This window comes from Periophthalmus magnuspinnatus, chromosome 13 (assembly GCF_009829125.3).
Source record: "Periophthalmus magnuspinnatus isolate fPerMag1 chromosome 13, fPerMag1.2.pri, whole genome shotgun sequence".
Classification (NCBI taxonomy): Eukaryota; Metazoa; Chordata; class Actinopteri; order Gobiiformes; family Gobiidae; genus Periophthalmus; species Periophthalmus magnuspinnatus.
This window is the reverse complement of record NC_047138.1, coordinates 21,424,629-21,445,135: the sequence shown is the minus strand read 5'-3', so window position 1 is coordinate 21,445,135 and position 20,507 is coordinate 21,424,629. Positions and strand designations below refer to the sequence as shown.

At 41.7% G+C, this 20,507-nt stretch overlaps 1 protein-coding gene across 2 annotated transcripts in view; it reads left to right on the top strand.

Moving 5' to 3' along the window:
* The window catches only part of LOC117380401 (tripartite motif-containing protein 3-like), a 72,059-nt gene that overhangs the window by 35,030 nt on the left and 16,522 nt on the right, over positions 1 to 20,507 (top strand). For both annotated transcript variants that reach the window (XM_033977206.2, XM_055226046.1), the window contains exons 8-10: positions 6,026 to 6,290; positions 8,042 to 8,145; positions 8,318 to 8,485. In XM_033977206.2, coding sequence (XP_033833097.1) covers positions 6,026 to 6,290; positions 8,042 to 8,145; positions 8,318 to 8,485 — 537 coding nt within the window. The remainder of the gene's footprint in view (positions 1 to 6,025; positions 6,291 to 8,041; positions 8,146 to 8,317; positions 8,486 to 20,507) is intronic.

The following is a 20,507-nucleotide window of genomic DNA, read 5'->3' as shown; positions in this document are numbered from 1 at the left end:
GCCGCACCACAGATCACATTTAGGGGAATCCCATGCATAGCAGCCCAGGAGGTAGAAAGGCCCCTGGTTGAATGGCATCTCACGCCCTCAGGCATCAGCCGCCCCTGCGAGGTATAAGCATGTTTAATGGTCTCTACAACCCACCGAGAGAGACGCTGTGTAGAGAGAGCCCTACCCTTACGTGGGCCAGCATAACACACAAACAGACTTTCCGACTGTCTTATACCTGCCGTAACCTGTATATAAGCCTCCAATGAGCGAACAGGGCATAAAGGTTCTGTGGTGAATTCCGTGCCAAACCTCCCCAACTGGAGCGGTTGGGCATTATCAGCAGAAGATAACACCTTAGGGAGGAAAGAGACATTAGGCCAGAGAGTTACACCTGAGCCATCAGCATGCCATCTACAGCAGGACTCATTGACAGACAGGGCCTGCAGTTCACCCACACGCTTACCCGAAGCCATGGTGAGGAGAAATGCCGTTTTAAACGACAGTCACTTAATGTCTGCCTGGGCAATAGGCTCGAATGGATGAGCTTGCAGAGTCTCCAGGACCAGTGAAAGATCCCATGAAGGAGCCACTGGTCGTGTAGGTGGGTGAAGCCGTCTAGCACCTTTCAAGAAACGGGAAACGTTCTTGTCACTGCCCACAGTGCCACCATTCACACCACTGTGCCAGCAAGATATTGCAGCCACATATACCTTTAATGTCGAAGGCGACAGACCACGATCCAAAAGTTCCTGCAAAAATGCCAAGATATCAGAGACTGAACAGCGCACCGCATCTTGTCCATGTCCCTTGCACCATTCCTCAAACAGTTTCCACCTGTTTGTGTACAGCCGCCGTGTCGATGGTGCCCAGGCATTACAGATCGTATGTCCTATTCCTCCAGCATACTCTGAGAATGCGACAACGGGCCTTGCAGAGGCCACAGCCAGAGCTGAAGGCGGTTGGGATGGGGATGCAGTATTTGTCCCCCCAGCTGGGATAAGAGGTCCGTCCTGGCGGGGGGGCGCATTGGAGAGCTGCAACAGAGTCTGTGCAGAAGTGAGAACCAGATCCTCGCTGGCCAGAAGGGGGCAACCAGCAGAAGCTTGTGTCCCTCCTGCAGAACCCTCAGGAGTGTTTGATAAATCAGGGGAAAGGGAGGAAAGACGTAGAGGAGAACGTGAGGCCAGTCGTGAGCCAATGCGTCCTGACCCAGCGGGCTGGTGTTGTCCCTCAGAGAACCAGAGAGGGCAATGGGTCGCTTCCTGTGAAGCGAACAGATCCACGAGAGAGGAAATCTGCCACCTGATTCAGCATCCCCGGGAGATAGGCTGCCCGCAGGCTGGCAAAATGGACAGACGCCCACATGAGAAGCTGCTGTGTTCGCTGTGTGAGATTCACTGATCTGTGATCCCATGTGATTTATATGGTAAACCACCGACCTGTTGTCTGAACGTACAAGCACATGCCTGCCTTGCAAGTTCGGCAGAAAATGGTGCAGTGCCAAGTCCACAGCCATTAACTCCAGCACATTTATGTGTTCTTTGATCAGACTCGAAGTCCATGTCCCTTGTATCACATGACCTTGCCATGTTGCACCCCAACCCGTGGAGGATGCATCCGTATACACAACCTCTCTCCGTGACGGTAGAGGCCTCAACAGGACGCCCTGTAGGATCCAACGTCTGTCTCTCCACTGAGACAGGGAGTGCAAACACTGGGGAGACACACGCAGCCTCTTGCGTCTGTGTGCGACCCGAGATCGATCCAGATGCAGGCTGTTCAGCCACATCTGCATCGGCCGTAATAAAAGTTGTCCCAGCGGAACTACACTGGAGGCTGCTACCAACATGCCCAGAAGCTGGAGATATTGCAGGAATAGCAGGGCCTCTCCCTCTTGGAATGCACCCAGCATCCCCATGATGTTGTCGACCCTTGTGGGAGAAGGGCACGCAACCATGGTGACAGTGCTTAAAGCCATCCCCAAAAAGACAGTGTCCTGGGTCGGGACCAGACTGCTCTTGTCCATATTCACACACAGACCCAAGCGGCTCACATGCTCGAGTACAAGCCCTGTGTCGCGAATGGCCTGGTCGCGGCTGGGTGCACAAATTAGCCAGTCGTCGAGGTAAGGTAGAATCTTCAAACCTCGTGCCTGTAGTGGAGACAAGGCTGCTGCCACCACTCGAGTGAACACCCTGGGTGACAGGGACAGCCCAAACGGGAGGACCCTGAACTGAAAATGTCTCCCCTGAAAAGCAAAGCGAAGGAACCTGCAATGATTGCGTGCGATCGGTACATGAAATAAGCATCCTTCAGATCGATTGTCGTGAACCATTCGCCTGGGGAAAGTGCCTGAAGCACCTCTGAGGTGCGTAGCATGTGAAAAGGCATGACTTTTAAAAACACATTGAGACCTCGCAGGTCTAAAACTGGACGGAGGTTGCCAGTTTTCTTCGGGACAAGAAAGTATCTTGAATAAAACCCCCCCGGATCCTGCCGAGGGTCTACGTGTACAATTGCACCCTTTTCCAGCAAGGTTGCTATTTCCAGATTGAGTGCCACGGATTTTGCCGGGTCTGAAATGGCCGTCATTCGGACCTGGTCGAAAACAGGAGGCCGGCGTCGGAACTGTAGGCAGAGGCCTGGTGGCCAGACTGTGATGACCGTGGCATATGTGAAGCCCTGGGCCGATCACACGCCCAGACCTTGTAACAGGCCGCCGGGGAGGGGCTCGTCGGTGAAGGCCCACCAGCTGATGTTTAGTCTGAGAGGCCTGGCCTGTCCGTTGCAAAGCCTCCAGCGCTGCCTCTCCAAAAAGTTCACCCGGAACCACAGGTAATCCTCTCAAGGTTCTCCTACACGTCTCGGTTAACAGAGATTGTGCCAACCAAACCTGCCGACGCGCCTGGGTCAGGATGGACAGCAGGCGGCCCAGCTCCCTTGACATAAAAGCAAATGCTTGTAGGGACGTGTCGACCAAGCCTTGCGTAGCCGCATCGACATTAGAAGCCTCTAGGGAAGTCGCTACACCTAGCAGTAAATGGGACAGGGAATTTCCAATACGACCCATGCGCGCCCCAGAGTCGTAAGCTTTACACAGCAATTCGTCAGTAACCCGGCACTGAGGTCGCGGGCACCTGGCATTGGGTCTCAGAGCCTCGCCTGGAGCCACAATAAGGGAGGCCACAGCTGGTTCAATCGCTGGCATATGTCCCAATCCAAACTTGGGCACCTCCTGCATGGCAGCAAGGACCCTTCCATCAGACGTCGGTTTAGAAAACGCTTTTGTATCTGACCAGCCGGCATGAAGTTCCTTAATATACTCCGTAGAGGGAGGAACCAAAAAGGAAGACGCAGAGCTCTGTCATCTAAAAAACACACAAGAAGCCATAGGCTGCGCCGTCGGTGCCTCCAATTGCAACTGTGCAAAAGCCATGCGTAAAGAGGAGGCAGCTGAGTCATTGTCACCTCCCTGAGAGCAGCTGGAGTTGTGTGAGCTCAACTCTGATATGTCAGAACACGCATCCAAACCGTCCCCAGTATGTGGGTCAGTGTCGTGGAAGTGCGTATCTGATGCCGCCACAGACAAGGCATCGTCTTCACAAACAGAAACCACATCCCGCTGGGCAGCTCGCTGGTCACTATCCCGGGTCTGCATGGACTCAATGAGAGCTTTCATTCTAGTGAGCTCTGAAGTAAGGCTATCCACCTTCGAGGATAATCCCGCAGAGCGATCCCCTTTGCTGCGCTTATGTGGAGTAGGGGAAGCGTCGACAGCAGAGCGCTTTCCCCTCACCTTCATGCTCGCCGGCAACTGGGTGTCCTGTATATCAGAGAGCCCAGCTCCTCCAAACGCGGCCAGGTGGTCAGCAAGCAGGGATCTTGGCATAATGCTGGTATTCATGCAAGCATTCTCCGTCAAGCCCTCCTCAAGGTGGTCCACACCCAAACATAAGGGGCATAAATCATGTCCATCCTCAGGTTGAAGCGGGGTCATGCAGGCTCTACAGCACATGGACTCCATCACAACAGACGCTAGATCAGGTCGAGCTGAAAACGCCACTCTTGATCCGCCAACTGGAATAAAAAAATACCACGTCGAGCCGAAAACGCCACTGGTGGTAGACTCAAAAACTCAAAGCGAACAGTAACACTGCTGATAAGAATGAGCTTAAGAACCGAGCACGGTTCCAAAATAACAGAGATATTTTAGCCGAATGCGGCAATAGTCAACGCAAAAAGTCGAGCTGAACCGAACACGGCAGCAATACAAACCAGCTCCACCGACCCGGTGTCGCTTCCAACAAAAAATGCAGTAACTACTTACCATACGGTCCTTGTGAAACGTGCACCTCACCGGCGTCAGGGAAACACCCGCTCCAGGTGAGGCACTCCGCCACGCGCAGCTTACGTAGCCCCTGAGGGGCGAGCCGCACTCGCTACCCCGACTGTGATACACTGTACTCAAATCACAAGTCACGGGACTCTGAGCAGTAAGCTGTCACCAAAGGGAGAAACAATTGTGGTACCAAGCAGTATTCGCGAGTACCCACAACACACTCGACCTAAGCGCGAGAAGAAAAAAGGGACTGTGCTTCCGGAGTCACGTGACTATATAGCCTCACGTGGGTCACCGGAAGGTCATAGGTGAATTTGTTGTTATTAAATCTCGACCTGCGCATGCGCAAGAGTGATCATCCAGTGCTTGAAGCACCGCCTCTGGCAGTCAGAAGGGATGAAATAGAACTGAGAATTAAACAGTATTACAGTTGTTACCAGTAAAAGCTATATTTGATTTGAACATGTTCACTTCCCATCTAGGGACAGAGATAACCATAGTTATACATCATTGGTTATCATGTGCCATGTGCGAGATTTGTTAATACCAATTTATTGCCTCAGTCTATTAATATTACTTAGTTTCTTTTTTTTGCCCCATCAGTGGAAAACATGAACAATCAGCTAACCCTAACAATCTAAAAGACCTCTATCTGATCTGAATCCTCACTACTTAAATCACAGCACCTGCAGCCAGTATTTAATCAGTGCTAGTGCAGCATCTGCAGCTCAGTGAGTGAATTCTGGAGGTTCTGAGCTTTCACCGAGAATGTCCTCTATTTGCACTAGCAACCCAGGTTCAGTTGTGATTGTAGTAAAAGCACAGGCTACATACAGTTAGTTAAAAGTAAAGCCACTTACATGCACATTTAATGCACACGTTAATGTGGTCCAAAAAACTATCAAAATTTGGAGAAACCTTTGGATGCAAATTCACTTATTTCCCATATTGTAAAATATAATCTACATATACCCTTTTTGTTTGTAAGACTTCTAAATCAGATTTTGTTATTAAACTGGTTCTGATAGTTGTGAGCTGTCAGGTGTGTTCTGTCAAAAATGACGACTGGAATCAGTCAGGTCAAATCACAAAAATGTATTCCCTGACAAATACAATGTAATACAGAGCTCTGGAGTCAGACCGTTTTCCATAACAGCCTGCAGGACTTAAGCCAGGTGCTCTGACTGCCTGTCTCTCCCTAGACTCAAAAGTAAAAAACAACAATCATGAATATGCAAATATTATGTTGAGCAGAAACCTCTTTCACTTCTCCCGGACACCCCCAACTGCACCGGTCTGTTTTTCGGCCTTGACTCGTCTCCAGCTGCTTTATCTCTGTAAAGGAGTTTCTGCAAAGCACATAGCTGCCTCGCTTTATTCAGAACACACAATGTTGCCTTTAAAGGGCCCTATTATAATGATTTCAGTGTTTAAGAATCAAAGCAGTGTTCAAATCAATGTGTGCCTTCATCAAACAGTATTCAAAGTAATATATGGTTTCAGTCTAAAAGCAGTGCAACTTCATTAACAGTATTCAAAATAATATATATGAACTCAGTATATTTTAAGTAATAAAGCTTCACGTATACACTTGAAGCTTTATTACTTTAAATATAATAATAATATAATATAACTTTAAATATCCTTCAGAGCTATAGTTGGCTAATTCTAAAATATTTTCCCTGACTTCTGTAGGTGGGTTACACAGTGCGCTCGGAGGGAGAGTTCTCCTTCTCCCTAACCTTGTACGACCAACCTGTTCGGGGCAGTCCATTCAGGCTGCGAGTTGTCAAACCTTCAGACCTGCTTCAATCTCCAGATGACGTGAAGCGCAGAGTGAAATCTCCTAGCGGAGGAGGAGGCCACGTGAGGCAGAAGGCAGTGCGGAGACCCTCCAGTATGTACAGCACCACCAAGAAGAAGGAGAATCCCATCGAGGACGAGCTCATCTACAGAGTAGGTCAGTGTAATATAGGGTTGTAGTTGACTAAAGAAATTCTTGGTCGACTAAAAATATTACGTCTCTCTATGTATCTGACCGAAGCTGCACTCACAAGATGAAATTTACTAGGAAACAATAAATGTGTTTAATCTGCTTTTTACATATAGATACCAAAAAATACCAAATCTTCAGCTAACTCACTCACTCACTTACTAACTTCTCCTATCTGTTGTTATCCTATATAAATCCTTATAATCTAATCAAAATGATTATTTGACTTACAAATACATACAAATTTTGGTTCACCAAGACAACATTGATCAATGAATCAAGGGACTAGTACAGCCCTAGTATCAATTAACTATAATAACACTGCCTGGCTAAAAAAAAGTCTCAACTTGGATTTAAGTAAGCTAATAGATACGAGCCTCCTTGGTTGGTCAGGTCTAGGTTCAGCAATAGCATGTGCTCAAAGAGGTCAGCTGACTACCTGAATATACTGAATGACCAAGTTATTCCATCAATGGATTTTTTCTTCCCTGATGGCATGGAGATGTAAATGCCAGGATTCATCGGGCTCAAATTGTGAAAGAGTGGTTCAGGGAGCATAAGACATTATTTTCACACATGGATTGGGCACCACAGAGTCCAGACCTTAACCCCATTGAGAATCTTTGGGATGTGCTGGAGAAGACTTTGCGCAACGGTTAGACTCTACCATCATCAATGCAAGATCTTGGTGAAAAATGTATGCAGCACTGGATGGAAATAAGCCTTGTGACATTGCAGAAGCTTATCAAAACAATCAAAGCTAAAGGCGGTCCAACAAAATACTAGAGTATGTACCCTTTTTTTTTTTTTTTGGTGCCGACTTTATTTTTGGCCAGGAAGTGTATTAATAAGTTTGTATCATATAATTGGTGATATATTAAGATAAACAAGAGGATAATAATGCTGTGTTGTACTTGTGTGTGCACTGCAAATGATTTTTCTGTCACTTGCAAGTGGAGACAGACGGACATTGCGGCTAATTGCTACTGCTAAAACCAACCCTACACAAAAACATGCACCCCAAAATCTGATTATTATCTGATTTCTGAACATATATTTATTATTTAAATGACATATAAACCACAAAAATAAATTTTCTCCCTTGTATCATGATAAAAATATATTATTCTTCAAAATGCTACTTTTAAAAAAAATAATTAACCATTTTTGTTTCCACTAATTGATTCATTCAAAATTAATACAAAATAACACGGTTCATAGTACAAAGGAAATAAATAGAAATACATTAAAGGCACACTATGTAACTGATAACAGTTCCCATGTAGCACCATCTGGCACCATCTCCATGTAGACAAGCAGATGGTTATACCTGCCACCAAAAAATTAAGAGGTTGGCAGTTCAAATCCCGCTCTCGACATAAACATCATTGATAGAGCAGTCAGACACACAGGTTGGTGGTGCGAATCTAGATCCCACAAATGAATTTTGTGGTCGTCTCCTTGGGCATATACTTAACCCACTCCACCCCCAGTGTCTGCATACACTGGTGTGTGAATGTGTGCGTGAATGGCTGATGTAAAGTGCTTTGAGTGCCTTGAAGGTGAAAAAGCACTATGTAAAAATGTGACCATATCCTATTTTGACCATTTAACATTTAAATGATGCATCTTTAACCCCTGAATAGATAGTACTAAATACAATGATTAAACTTTCTGACCGAATGGTGTGATGCATTGCTGTGTTTTACTGCTCACAGGGACCAGAGGGCGAGACAAAGGAGAGTTCACAAACCTACAGGGCATCTCTGCCTCCAGTAATGGAAGGATTGTGGTAGCAGACAGCAACAACCAGTGCATACAGGTAAATACATAATATGGAATGTTACAAAAATGTGTACATGTCTATTTAATGAGGACATAGGAATAGTGATAAAAGTGACAGTGTGAGGGACAATTTTTGGGATGTTGTAACTAGTGTTAAGCTATGTGGCAAAACAGCTTTATTGTGCTAATCTTTTGTTTTTCTTCTGTAGATCTTCTCTAATGATGGTCAGTTTAAGATGAGGTTTGGGGTCAGAGGTCGTTCTCCCGGGCAGCTGCAGCGCCCCACAGGGGTCACAGTAGACTCCAATGGTGACATCATCGTGGCCGACTACGACAACAGGTGGATCACCATCTTCTCCTCTGACGGCAAGTTCAAGGTGAGTCACTGGGTACATTTACATAGCAAATAAAAATTGGATAGCTGGAATAACCAGAACACAATAATGATAAGAATGTTTGTTGTGTGTTTTATGGCTGAACAATTTGGAAAAAATATCTAATTGTGATTTTTCTGACAAGTATTACAGTTTAGATTTGTGATTCATCTTTAGATAATAGGATTCTTTTCAAAGTTCACATTTTAATCGCATATATCACAATAGAATACAAGAATCATATGTGAACATAACATAATAGTTGTACAAATCTAAAGTACAGGTTTACCAGTTTTTATGCAGAAGGTGATTTTGGTACTGGTACTTCAAAAAGTGCAGCACTTGCAATTTGCTAATTGCATCTATTGAAATTGAGATTTCGATGCAATCAATCTTGCAGCTCTGGTGTGTTTAAATGCACAAGAGAAATCTGATCATCAAAAAACCCTGGTGCCATGGATTTGTGTGGATTTTTAATTAAATTTTGGATTTGTAATAAAAAATAGAATGCATTTTAAATATTGGGGTGGTATGCTTGTGATTAATAAAAAACAACATTTATTATATTAATATATATAACAACATATTTTGCTGTAACATAAAAGGTGATTTGTATGGAAGCCCGTTTCCGCCATGAAAAAAAAAATAAAAGCCCCACAGAAAGTCGAAATTACGAGTTTTAAACTCGTAATTACGAGTTTTAAACTCCTAATTACGAGTTTAAAACTCGTAATTAGGAGTTTAAAACTCGTAATTATGAGTTTAAAACTCGTAATTAGGAGTTTAAAACTCGTAATTAGGACTTTTAAAACTACTAATTATGAGTTTAAAACTCGTAATTATGAGTTTTAAAACTACTAATTATGAGTTTAAAACTCGTAATTAGAACTTTTAAAGTCTTAATTGAGCTTGTAGCACACTGCAACTGAGTGTACAGAGCAGAGGAGACAGGAGGAGGACTGTTATGTTTATCACCTACATACTTTTAAAAAATGAATAAATTAAGCTCCAGTAAAGTTTCTGGCGTCTTGAACAAATCAGTGGGCCCTGAGTGCTGTTCTGACCACTCATGAGCTGTGCTCTGTGTCTGTGAGCGCTCGTTTTCCTGGTCTGAGCAGAGTGCCAGCTGGTCACAACCCCGCTGGTTTATTGAGGAAATTATTAAAATACCAAATTCATTTAATCAAAATTGATAAGGTTCACTTTTTGTAAATGTTACATTCCCAAAATTACGAGTTATAAACTCATAATTCATACTTTTAAAAGTCCTAATTACGAGTTTTAAACTCATAATTAGTAGTTTTAAAACTCATAATTACGAGTTTTAAACTCATAATTAGTAGTTTTAAAACTCATAATTACGAGTTTTAAACTCATAATTAGTAGTTTTAAAAGTCCTAATTACGAGTTTTAAACTCCTAATTACGAGTTTTAAAACTCCTAATTACGAGTTTAAAACTCGTAATTTCGACTTTAAAACTCGTAATTTCGACTTTCTGTGGGGCTTTTATTTTTTTTTTTCATGGCGGAAACGGGCTTCCATAGATTTGCATGTGTAGTATGTTTATTGTTTCAGAGAAGCCTATAGATTATATCAGATGTTATGCATAGAATTTCTATGACTGCTGTGTGTCAGGCAAAATGATAATATGAATACTGGTTGCCATATTGCCCACCCCTAAGGTTACAATTTCAATTAATTGCATGTCCAACTTGAATTGATAATTACCTAATTACATATTTCACTGTGCTAATTCTGTCATTCACTGAAGGCTGACTAATATTAAGAGTGGATGAAATAACATAGATATGTGTCTGTTTGAGTCCTGTACCCGATTTTTTCCCCATGTATACGAAATTCAAAATTCATCTTGCCCCAGTACTGATATATTATATAAGCAGCTCTGGAGTCAGACTATGTCTGCTGTATACTGTCTGCATCTGATAAATTGTTTCATTGTCTCATGTGTGTTAGCATGCTTGTTGTTGTTGTTATGGTTACGGCAACTCAATATGTAGTTCCTCCAGGTACTACAGACACAAGTGGTTTCCTCTACTGACGAATTTATTGACATCCATCTTGCACATGAATCCAAATAAATACACTCGTGAAAACTAAAGAAACACATAGACAAAACAATAATTAACTTGATGAACAATAAAGACATTCAACAATTACCTTTTGAAAATAAAATACGGCGGACAAACTAACCTCGTTGGCTGTATACCGAGAGGGATTAACTGAGATATCTTCTTTCTTCTTAAATGTATCCTTAAACTGCAACCCAATCATCTGCTTTTAATCATGTCCCTTTTCTCATTTAGCTGAGATCGCTTCTTCTACGCGACTAGCATTGCTTCATGTGTACACAGACCTTAAACTGCGCCCTCTAGTGACACTCCACAAAATTACACCTGAATAATATAAAACATATGAAAACTAAAAAGTGGCAGTTACACTCCCACCAAATCTCACTAATCTCACTGTGGGATTTCCATTACTTCAAACAATCTGACACATAATGTGAACAAATAACTGAAACTTTAGTCTGATTCTAGCAAAACAATAACCTTATGTATAGGTCTTTCAAGGGAAGTTGTCTTAATTATAAGTTTACCATTTTTATCAGTGCTTTCACTAACCAAAAGTCTAACCTTTATCACTTTACTATCTGCCCCTGGGTAGACATCTGTGACCTTGGCTAGCTTCCATTCATTGCGTGGTGCAAGATCTTCTTGTAGAAGCACTACATCATTTATCTTAACATCTCTTTTATGTGCATTCCATTTCTGTCTTGGTTGCAAGTTAAGCAAATATTCTTTCCTCCACCGGATCCAAAATTCATTGGTCAAATATTGTATTCTTCTCCATCTCTTCTGTAGGTACAGGTCTTCTTTCAGAAACTGTCCTGGTGGGGGCTGAACAATGGTTGACTTCATAGTTAAAATGTGGTTAGGTGTTAATGGTTCAAGTCCTGTTGGATCATTCAAATGTTCGACAGACAGAGGTCTGCTGTTGATAATCGCCATGACTTTGTACAAAAATGTTCTTAAGGATGTACTATCAAGTCTCTTTGCTGACTGGTCAAGGATAGCTGAAAGAACGCTACGGATGGTCCTTATCTGTCTTTCACACACTCCGCCCATGTGGCTTGCTGACGGGGGGTTCACGAGAAATTCACATCCAAGAAGTTTCATTCTTTCCTGATCCATATCTTTGATGAGATTTGCTAACTCTCTCTGTGCTCCAACAAAATTGGTTCCTTTGTCACATCTTAGTTGACGAACATTTCCTCTTATTGCAATAAATGCCAGCAAAGCATTAATGCATGCATCAGTACTTAGGTCATCGACAGTTTCGATATGTATGGCTCTTGAACATAGACAGTTATATATGAGTCCATATCTCTTGACTTCTTTTCATCCATCTTTGACATAAGTAGGTCCAAAACAATCCATCCCCACATAAGTAAAGGGTGGTGTTGGTTCTGTCCGGTCTATTGGTAAATCTCCCATCTTCTGAACTTCTGTTTTCCTTCTGTACTTCCTACATTTGACACATCTATAGATGTGAGATGAAACTGTATGACTGCGTCCAAGAATCCACCAGCCATTGGCACGAAGTTCATTCATTGTCATTCCACGACCTTGATGCTGAACTTTCTCATGAAAATGACGAATAAGTAAAGTGGAAATATATATATTTCTTTTTAAAGTGGAAATATATATATATATCTTTGGGTAGTGTTGCTGGATGCTTCACATGTGGGTATAGCACAGCTTGACTCAAATGTCCACCAACTCTGAGGATTCCTTCTTCATCCAAAAACGGACTCAGTTTGTACAACTTACTGTTCTTGGTTTTCGAAACTACTTTCTTTGCTTTCAGATTCTTTATCTCTTCTGAGAAAGCTTTCTGTTGAACATGTTTGATGACAAACAGCTCTGTTTCTTTTCTCTCTTCCAAACTAGTACTTTCTTTTGTCTTTTGTATCTCGCCCTTGTATTCCTTTGCTTTCCTTCTCAAGATTGTAAGTGCCTTTATCAATCTGGACCATTCTGAAAACTTCTTGAATTTGTTCAGAATGGTTGGCTCCTCTTTTATGTTTGTGGTACAAACCAAAACTTTGCGAAGTTCTGGATCATCATCTGTTATCTCTCCCACTTTGATATCTCTATCTGGTAGGTTCCTTTGCCAAATAAATGCTGGTCCCTTGAACCAGTTGGAGGACTTAAGTTGCTCTGCTGTCAAGCCTCGAGAAGCATAGTCTGCAGGATTTTGCTCTGATACAATGTATGCCCATTGCTCTGGTATTGTGCTTGACTTGATTCTTTGTATGCGGTTGGCTACGAACACTTGAAATCTTCTGGCATCGTGATTGATGTAGCCAAGAACAACTGTGTAGTCTGTCCAGAAAAACTCTTGAATATTTGGGATTTCAAGCTCTGTTCTGAGAAGATCGCTGACTCGAACTGCAACAACAACTGCTGAGAGTTCGAGACGAGGGATAGTTGTGACACTGGTAGGTACAACTCTTGACTTTGCCATTACTAAGCAACAATGAACTTGATCTGACTCGTTAATAACTCGCAGGTACGAACATGTTCCATATCCACTGATACTGGCATCTGCGAAGTGATGTAATTCATATTTCTTGACTTGTCCAAAATCTGATCTGAAGGAACAAAACATCTGTCAATCTGTACATTGGCCAAACTTGGAAGGTCTTTGATCCATGAATCCCACTGAGGTTTTAAGTGATTTGGAAGTTCCTGATCCCAATCAACCTTTTCTCTGCACATTTGCTGAAGAATCTGTTTCCCTAAGAGGACAAACGGTGCAATGAAACCTAAGGGATCATAAACTGAGGCTACGGTGGAAAGTACACCTCTTCTTGTGAGTGAGTTAGTCTTCACTTGCACTCTAAACTTGAATGCATCTGAAGAAATGCACCATTCAACTCCAAGAGCTCTCTCGATGCGTGGCAAACTCAGAGACATATCGAAATCTTTCACCGCAGCACGCTCCTCCTCAGGAATGACTTATGTAGAGTATGCTTGGGCTTCTTGCAGAAGGCACATGTTAGTTGTGGCTTTTCTTGTGAACTTGTGGCCAATGTTTTAGCACCAACTTGTCTTTGTCTGAAGAATTTCAGCTTGTCACACTACTCAGGGAAAAACTCGAGTTGCCGCCAACTTTTGAGCTTAGCGCGGAGCGAGCCCACAGAGCACTGGGTCCCCATCCGCCAAATGATGCCCCCCATGATCTATTATTGTAAAGCTCTCAAATTATAAGACCAAAGAAGAAATAATCAAGAAGGCATGGGAGAAAAGGGGCTTCCTATACGAGGAGCAGCGGGTTTATGTGGACCATGATTATGCACCAGAAGTAATGAAGAAAAGGAAGGAATACGCTGAAGCAAAGAGGGTGTTAAAAGAGAAAAAAATACGATTTCAGACACCTTTTCCGGCAAAACTTCGTGTTTTCTATGAAGGAGAGACCCGCATGTATAATACAGCAACAGAAGCAATGAAAGACATGGTTACAAGAGGGCTCCAAGTGCGCATTGTCAAGCCTGCGGAGGACCCGATTGGGAGGATTTTGGGACAGATGTGGCGCTCCGTGCAGGAAGCAGACAGGCTGGACCAGGTTTCATCTCTGGGGTACAAGCAGAAACTGAAGGCCTTCAATTACAGAAGAAGCGGGGAGGAGGACTAGCGAGGGAGCTACCAGAACAACAGGAATCTCCATCTTAAAAAAAAAAAAAAAGAAGAAGAAAGGGACTAACTGTAACATAAGTCTGATTTTGATATTTCAGGGTACAAGCTATGTATATGGACATTTGAGAGTTTTCTGTTTTGCATAATTTTCAGTCGGGGACGTTTTTCTTTTCGTCCTCCTAACAAATCAACAGAAGAAAATAAAAATTAAAAGTATGGACAGGGCCAAATCTGGCCAAGAGGGCCCCCTACCGGTTGGGAATAGGGGCTATCCCTTAGAGTTGGGAGCTTGCTCTAAAAAGGTTAAATCTCGGACCTCATGTTTGGAAGTCCTGATAGTATGTTTTTCAAAGTTATTTTGTTTAAAATATTGTTCTCAAAGTTCTTTACTTGTAGCACAGGGAGTAGAAAGTATAACCGTACAAAATTACATCAATGAATAGTCAATTTACAGTAGCTTCCTATAATGTGAATGGTCTGCTTAGTCCAATCAAGAGGAGCAAGGTATTGAGTAAAATGAAGAAAGAGGGGGTGGAGGTTTTGCTCCTGCAGGAGACACACATGAATGATAAAGAACATGAAAAATTGAAGAGATATGGTTATAACCAGGAATTTTCCTCCTCCTACGGGGTAGGGCATAGGAGAGGCGTGTGTATTCTGATATCCAACAGAATTAGTTTTGAAATGCTAAAAACAATAAAGGACGCGGAGGGTCAATATATCCTAGTGACGGGTAGACTAGAGGGAATACTGGTTACGCTAATAAATATTTATGCCCCTCCGGACTCAGATTGGGCTTTTTTTAAACATATTTTTGATTTGGTGACAACAGAGAGCGAGGGGGTGCTGATAGGGGGGGGCGACCTTAACCAGAGGCTCGACCCACGACTTGACTCCTCTGGGAAAGCTCAACAAAAAAATACTACTGGTAAAAGAATTTCTAAGCTGATGTCAGATCTTGGGATTTTAGACATATGGAGGGAACTTCACCCTTTGAAAAGAGATTATACATATTACTCCGCACCTCACTCTCTGTACTCAAGGATTGATTACTTTCTAGGACATAGACAGGATCGATACAGGATAAAAAGTTGTCACATTGGAGTGATGGATTTATCTGATCACTGCCCTTTAATCTTAAAGATCTGCATGGACACTGAGAAGAAAACAACAGTCTGGAGACTGAATTCAAGCCTGCTGAATGGTCAGATGAAAGATGAAATTGAAAAGGATATTTGTGAATATATTGAAGAAAAATGATAATGATGAGGTATCTCCATCTGTGTTATGGGATGCATGTAAAGCGGTATTAAGAGGAAAGTTGATAGCTAAATCTGCATACTTGAAAAGGATGAAACAATCTGCGCTGAAATCCTTACAAACTGATTTGAGAAAACTGGAAGTGGAACACAAAAACAATGCGGACAGTAAAATAAGTGATGAGATTAAAACAAAAAGGGCAGAAATTAATGATATAATGTCACAAGAAATTCAGAAGAAAATGATCTATACTAAACAAAGATATTATGAAGCGGAGAGTAAATATGCAAAATTATTGGCTTATGGACTAAAAAAGCAACAGACAACAAGACATGTTTATAAGATGAAAGACCCCAAAACAAATCAAATGGTATATGCAACAGAAGATATTCAAAAGTGCTTTGTAGACTACTACAATAAGTTGTATACCAAGATAAAAAATGATAATGAATCCCAAATAGACACATTTCTAGAGCAGTTACCCCTGCCATGAGTAACAGAGGAACAGAATAAGAGGTTAATGGCGGAAATAACAGCAGAGGAAATCAACTCGGTTATGGCTCTGAATGGTATAAAGTATATAGGAAAACACTAATCTGTGTAAAACATTCAACTGGATATTAAAGGGGGGTAGAATTCCTGATTCCTGGAGGGAGGCAATAATTTCTGTGATAGCAAAGGAGGGTAAAGATGGTACAAATTGCTCAAATTACAGACCAATAAGTGTACTAAATGTAGATTATAGAATATTTACAGCGATTTTAGCACGGAGAATGGAGAATATCCTACCGGAAATTATTAGTCTAGACCAGACCGGATTTATTAAAAAAAGACAAACTCATGACAACATCCGCCGTACTTTACATATCATGCAATATATCAAGGAAAGGAAAGTGGAAGCTGCAATTTTAGGATTAAATGCGGAAAAGGCATTTGACTCCGTTGGGTGGGAATTTTTGTTTAAAGTAATGAAAAAGTTTAATTTCCAAATGGAGTATATTAGGACTGTGCGGGCTCTGTATAGGGATCCTGTAGCAAGGATCAAGGTTAATGGTAGCTTACCCAACGCGATCAAGCTAGGAAGGGGATGCCGTCAAGGATGCTCGGTCAGCCCACTACTATTTGCCATTTTCCTAGAACCAAGCCAATGTATAAAGCAGTGCACTAATATTAAAGGTATAACTATGTTGGGATCAGAACAGAAAATAGCATTGTTTGCAGATGATGTTTTAATATACCTGGAGAATCCAGACACATCACTGCCAGTTTTGATGACAACAATATCAGACTTTGGGAGGATGTCAGGCTACAAAATTAATTTGCGAAAAACCCAAGCGTTGACTTTTAATTATGAGCCGAGCCAAGACATAAAACAAAATTACATGATTAACTGGGATCAACAGACAATGAAGTACTTGGGTATTTACTTGACAAAAGACGTGGGAAACTTAAAAGCTACTAATTATGACTTCTTAATATCCAATATTAAAACAGATCTATCTCGGTGGAATTTAATTCCTTATCAAAGTCTGGCATCAAGAGTGGAGGTAATAAAGATGAACGTTCTGCCTAGGTTATTATACATATTTCAAAATCTTCCACTTTAGATTAGAGATAAAGACTTTAAAGAGTGGGACAGGACGATATCTAGATATCTATGGCAAGGGGGGAGGCCGCGTATTAAATATAGGACTTTACAATTGCAAAAAAAGAAAGGTGGTCTAGCACTGCCATGCCTAAAGAGTTATTACCAAGCTGCTCAGTTGAAAATCCTGATGAATTTATGTGACCCAGAATACACTGCAAGATGGAAAGACATTGAGGGGAATACTATACCACCAATATAAGCTATAATGTGTGATCCGCAATTATTGACGAACTGGAAACAAAAGGTTAACCCTTGGGGCTGTGGGTGTCTCTATCTATATGGTCTGAAATTATGAAAAAGCACAAATTAACAGAACAGTGCAGATTATTGAGATGGATTGCATATGACACGGACTTTGAGCCAAACAAATTGGATAGCACTTTTAAGATGTGGAAAAATGGTCCAAAAATGCACTGGGAAATAATTCAAAGAGGGGATGTGATGAGTTTTCAGCAGTTGAAAGAGCTCTACAATCTAGGTAATCAGGATTTTCATAGATACCTGCAGCTAAGGCATTATCTAAAACAAGAACAAAAAAGCATGAAGTTTGATTTACAGCAGATAGCTGTCTTGAAAATTATCCTAGATGCTTCTAAATCAGAGTTAAGTAGGAAAATTATTTCAAAATTGTACACAGCATTAGAGGATCTGAAAGTGGACACCACAGAATATGTGAAGGGACGATGGGAAAGGGAAGCAAACATTAAAATTTTAGGAGCGGATTGGGAACAAATAAGTGTTTATCAATGGAAAATCACCAGGTCATGGTTTTGGAGGGAGTATGGATGGAAGACTATAATACGTTTTTTCTTAACCCTGGCACAGAGAAAGTATGCAGACACAAAATGTTGGAGATCTTGTGGTGCCGATAAAGCAGACCACTTCCACATCTTCTGGGGTTGCCCTTCGATAATCCAGTATTGGATTGACATAAAAAATATCATAGATGAAGTATTGAATATTAAAATTCCATTAAGTTTTGAAATTTTTTATCTAGGAAAAATCGAAATATTGAATTTGAGAAGAAAGGAAGATTGTGAAATGATGAGAATAATGATTTTGGCTAGTAAAAAAGCAATCACAAGAAGATGGCGAACTGATCTGGTGCCTCGGGTGGAAGAATGGGTCGATGTTATGCTCAACATTTATAATATGGAGAAAGTGACTGCTTCGGTAAGGCTGGAAGTGGACAAATTTAACAGAGTTTGGAAGGAGCGGCTAAAATACATTAGACAAAGTAGAACAGACTTTACATAGGGCTGACCGAGGACGCCCGCACAGTCCTGAATTTCTGAAATTTTTCTTTATTTTGTTTTCTATGTAACTTTGATTTCTCCTTACCCAATGTGTGATGTAATGAAATTTTTTTCTTTTTACACCCTGGTTTGGCGCTACATTTGTTCTCTTTTATTGTTTAAATTGTTTTAAAATTTTTATAAATAAAAAATTAAAAATAAAAAAAAAGAATTTCAGCTTGTCAGCTTTCTCTTGCTCAACTTGCTTTAGTGACTGCAATGATGTAACAGGGTTACAAGCAATCCTGGCTTCTCTTGTTAGAAATGCAACAAACTGACTGAAAGTGGGAAACTGGTTAGTTTGTTCTTCTATTTCAATTACTTTGCGATTCCAGCTGGCAGCTAGCCAATCTGGTAACTTGGAAAGAATCTTTCTGTCGTTTAAGATTTCTAATGACTTTATGTGGACCATAGCAGCTTCACAACTGTGCAGGAAATCAGCAAAGTCTCTTAGCTCAAAATGATGTAATTTTGGGCCATGCTTGTAGCTTGTCTCTGTAAGCTCTTGCTATAGTGAATGGGTTTCCATACCTCTCTTCGAGAACCTTCCATGCAGCGTCATATGCTGATTCCGTTCCAAGCAGGAAGTATCCATCAATTGCATGCTTTGCTTGTCCACTCACATATCTCCGAAGATAAAATATTTTCTCATTCTCAGGAATGTTCTTTTGTTCAACAAGTGTTTGAAATGAAAGTTTCCAGTCATTGTATGTCAATGGATCTCCGCTAAACACTGCCGGTTCAGGAACAGGGATGTGGCTTGCACTTAATGCACTTGCTAACACATTAACAAGGTTTGCTGAACTGTTACTCGTCTGGTTGTTGACAACTTGAGGAACAAACTGCTCATAAAGAGGAGGAAGGCTTACAAACTTATTGTCCTTGACTGTGTTCAACTTTGTTACTTCAACTTTCTGCTCCCCTGTTATACGTGTTTGGTCATATTTCTGCATTCTTGCTTGTGCTGCTTTGAGATCTTTGATTGTTTCTAAGTTCTTTTCTTTTCATCAAGTGTTCTTTGCAAAGCCACATATTCTTCTTCTTGTTGCACCTTAAGCTTTGCTTCATCTGCTTCTCTTTGTATTCTTAGTTTGATTTCTTCTGCCTCTCTCTCTAAACGCAACCTTTGTGTCAGAGCTTCTTGCTCGGCAGCCTTTCTCCTAACTTCTGCTTCAAGTCTTTCGATCTCCTGCTGTTCCCTTTCTTGTTCTTCATAACACAATGAGAACAGTTTGGCTTGCAGCTGCTTCTGCTGCAGGTTCTTGATGCTTCCGAGGAGCTATTTGAGTGTGTAGTGCACCTTGATGTAGTAGAAGAGCTTGACTTGCTGACTATTGTTGACTGAAAGAGGGAGCTTGCATCTGGCCAATCTTGGTCCTCTTCCACCGCATTTCCATCCAAACGACTTGAAGCTCTATGTACAATGAACCTTGAAATCTCCAAACAAAGATCCACCCTGCGACGTGTCTCTTGGTCAGGTGGGGTGAGCCTGCGTAGCTCGTCATAAATCTTTTGTATATCTGAAGAAAGTCCTGTAACATCACCAATAATATCGTTAAGCAGGATTTCACTTAAAGGGTTTGATTGTGAAAGGGGTTGCTTGGATGATCTTGCATGCATTCTCCATTTATCATAAATATAGTTAAATCTTTGTTGGAGTGCCTTTATTCTCTCATCCTGCATTTCTCTTCCCTTCTCTGTGAGTGTTTTCACTCTTTCACTTCTCCTTGGTTGAGTGACTGTTTCTTCTTTGGCACTGGGATCAGTATCTTGCCTTTCTTCTGGCTCATGGGGCTCTGCGCTAACCTCAACTTGAACTAGGGACTCACTTTGCTCAGTCATTTTTATATTTAGTCAATTTAATTCAATTCATTTAAATTCAATTAATTTATTTTTGTAACGCCCAAAATCACAACAACAGTTGTCTCGAAGGGCGTTCATGTTTTGGTTGATGGGGGAAACCGGAGTACCCGGAGGAAACCCATCCAGACACGGGGAGAAACATGAAAAACTCCACACAGAAAGGCCTGGCGACCCGGGGATCCAACCAAACCCTCTTGCTGTGAGGCATGAGTGTTGCCACTCAGCCACCGTGCTGCCT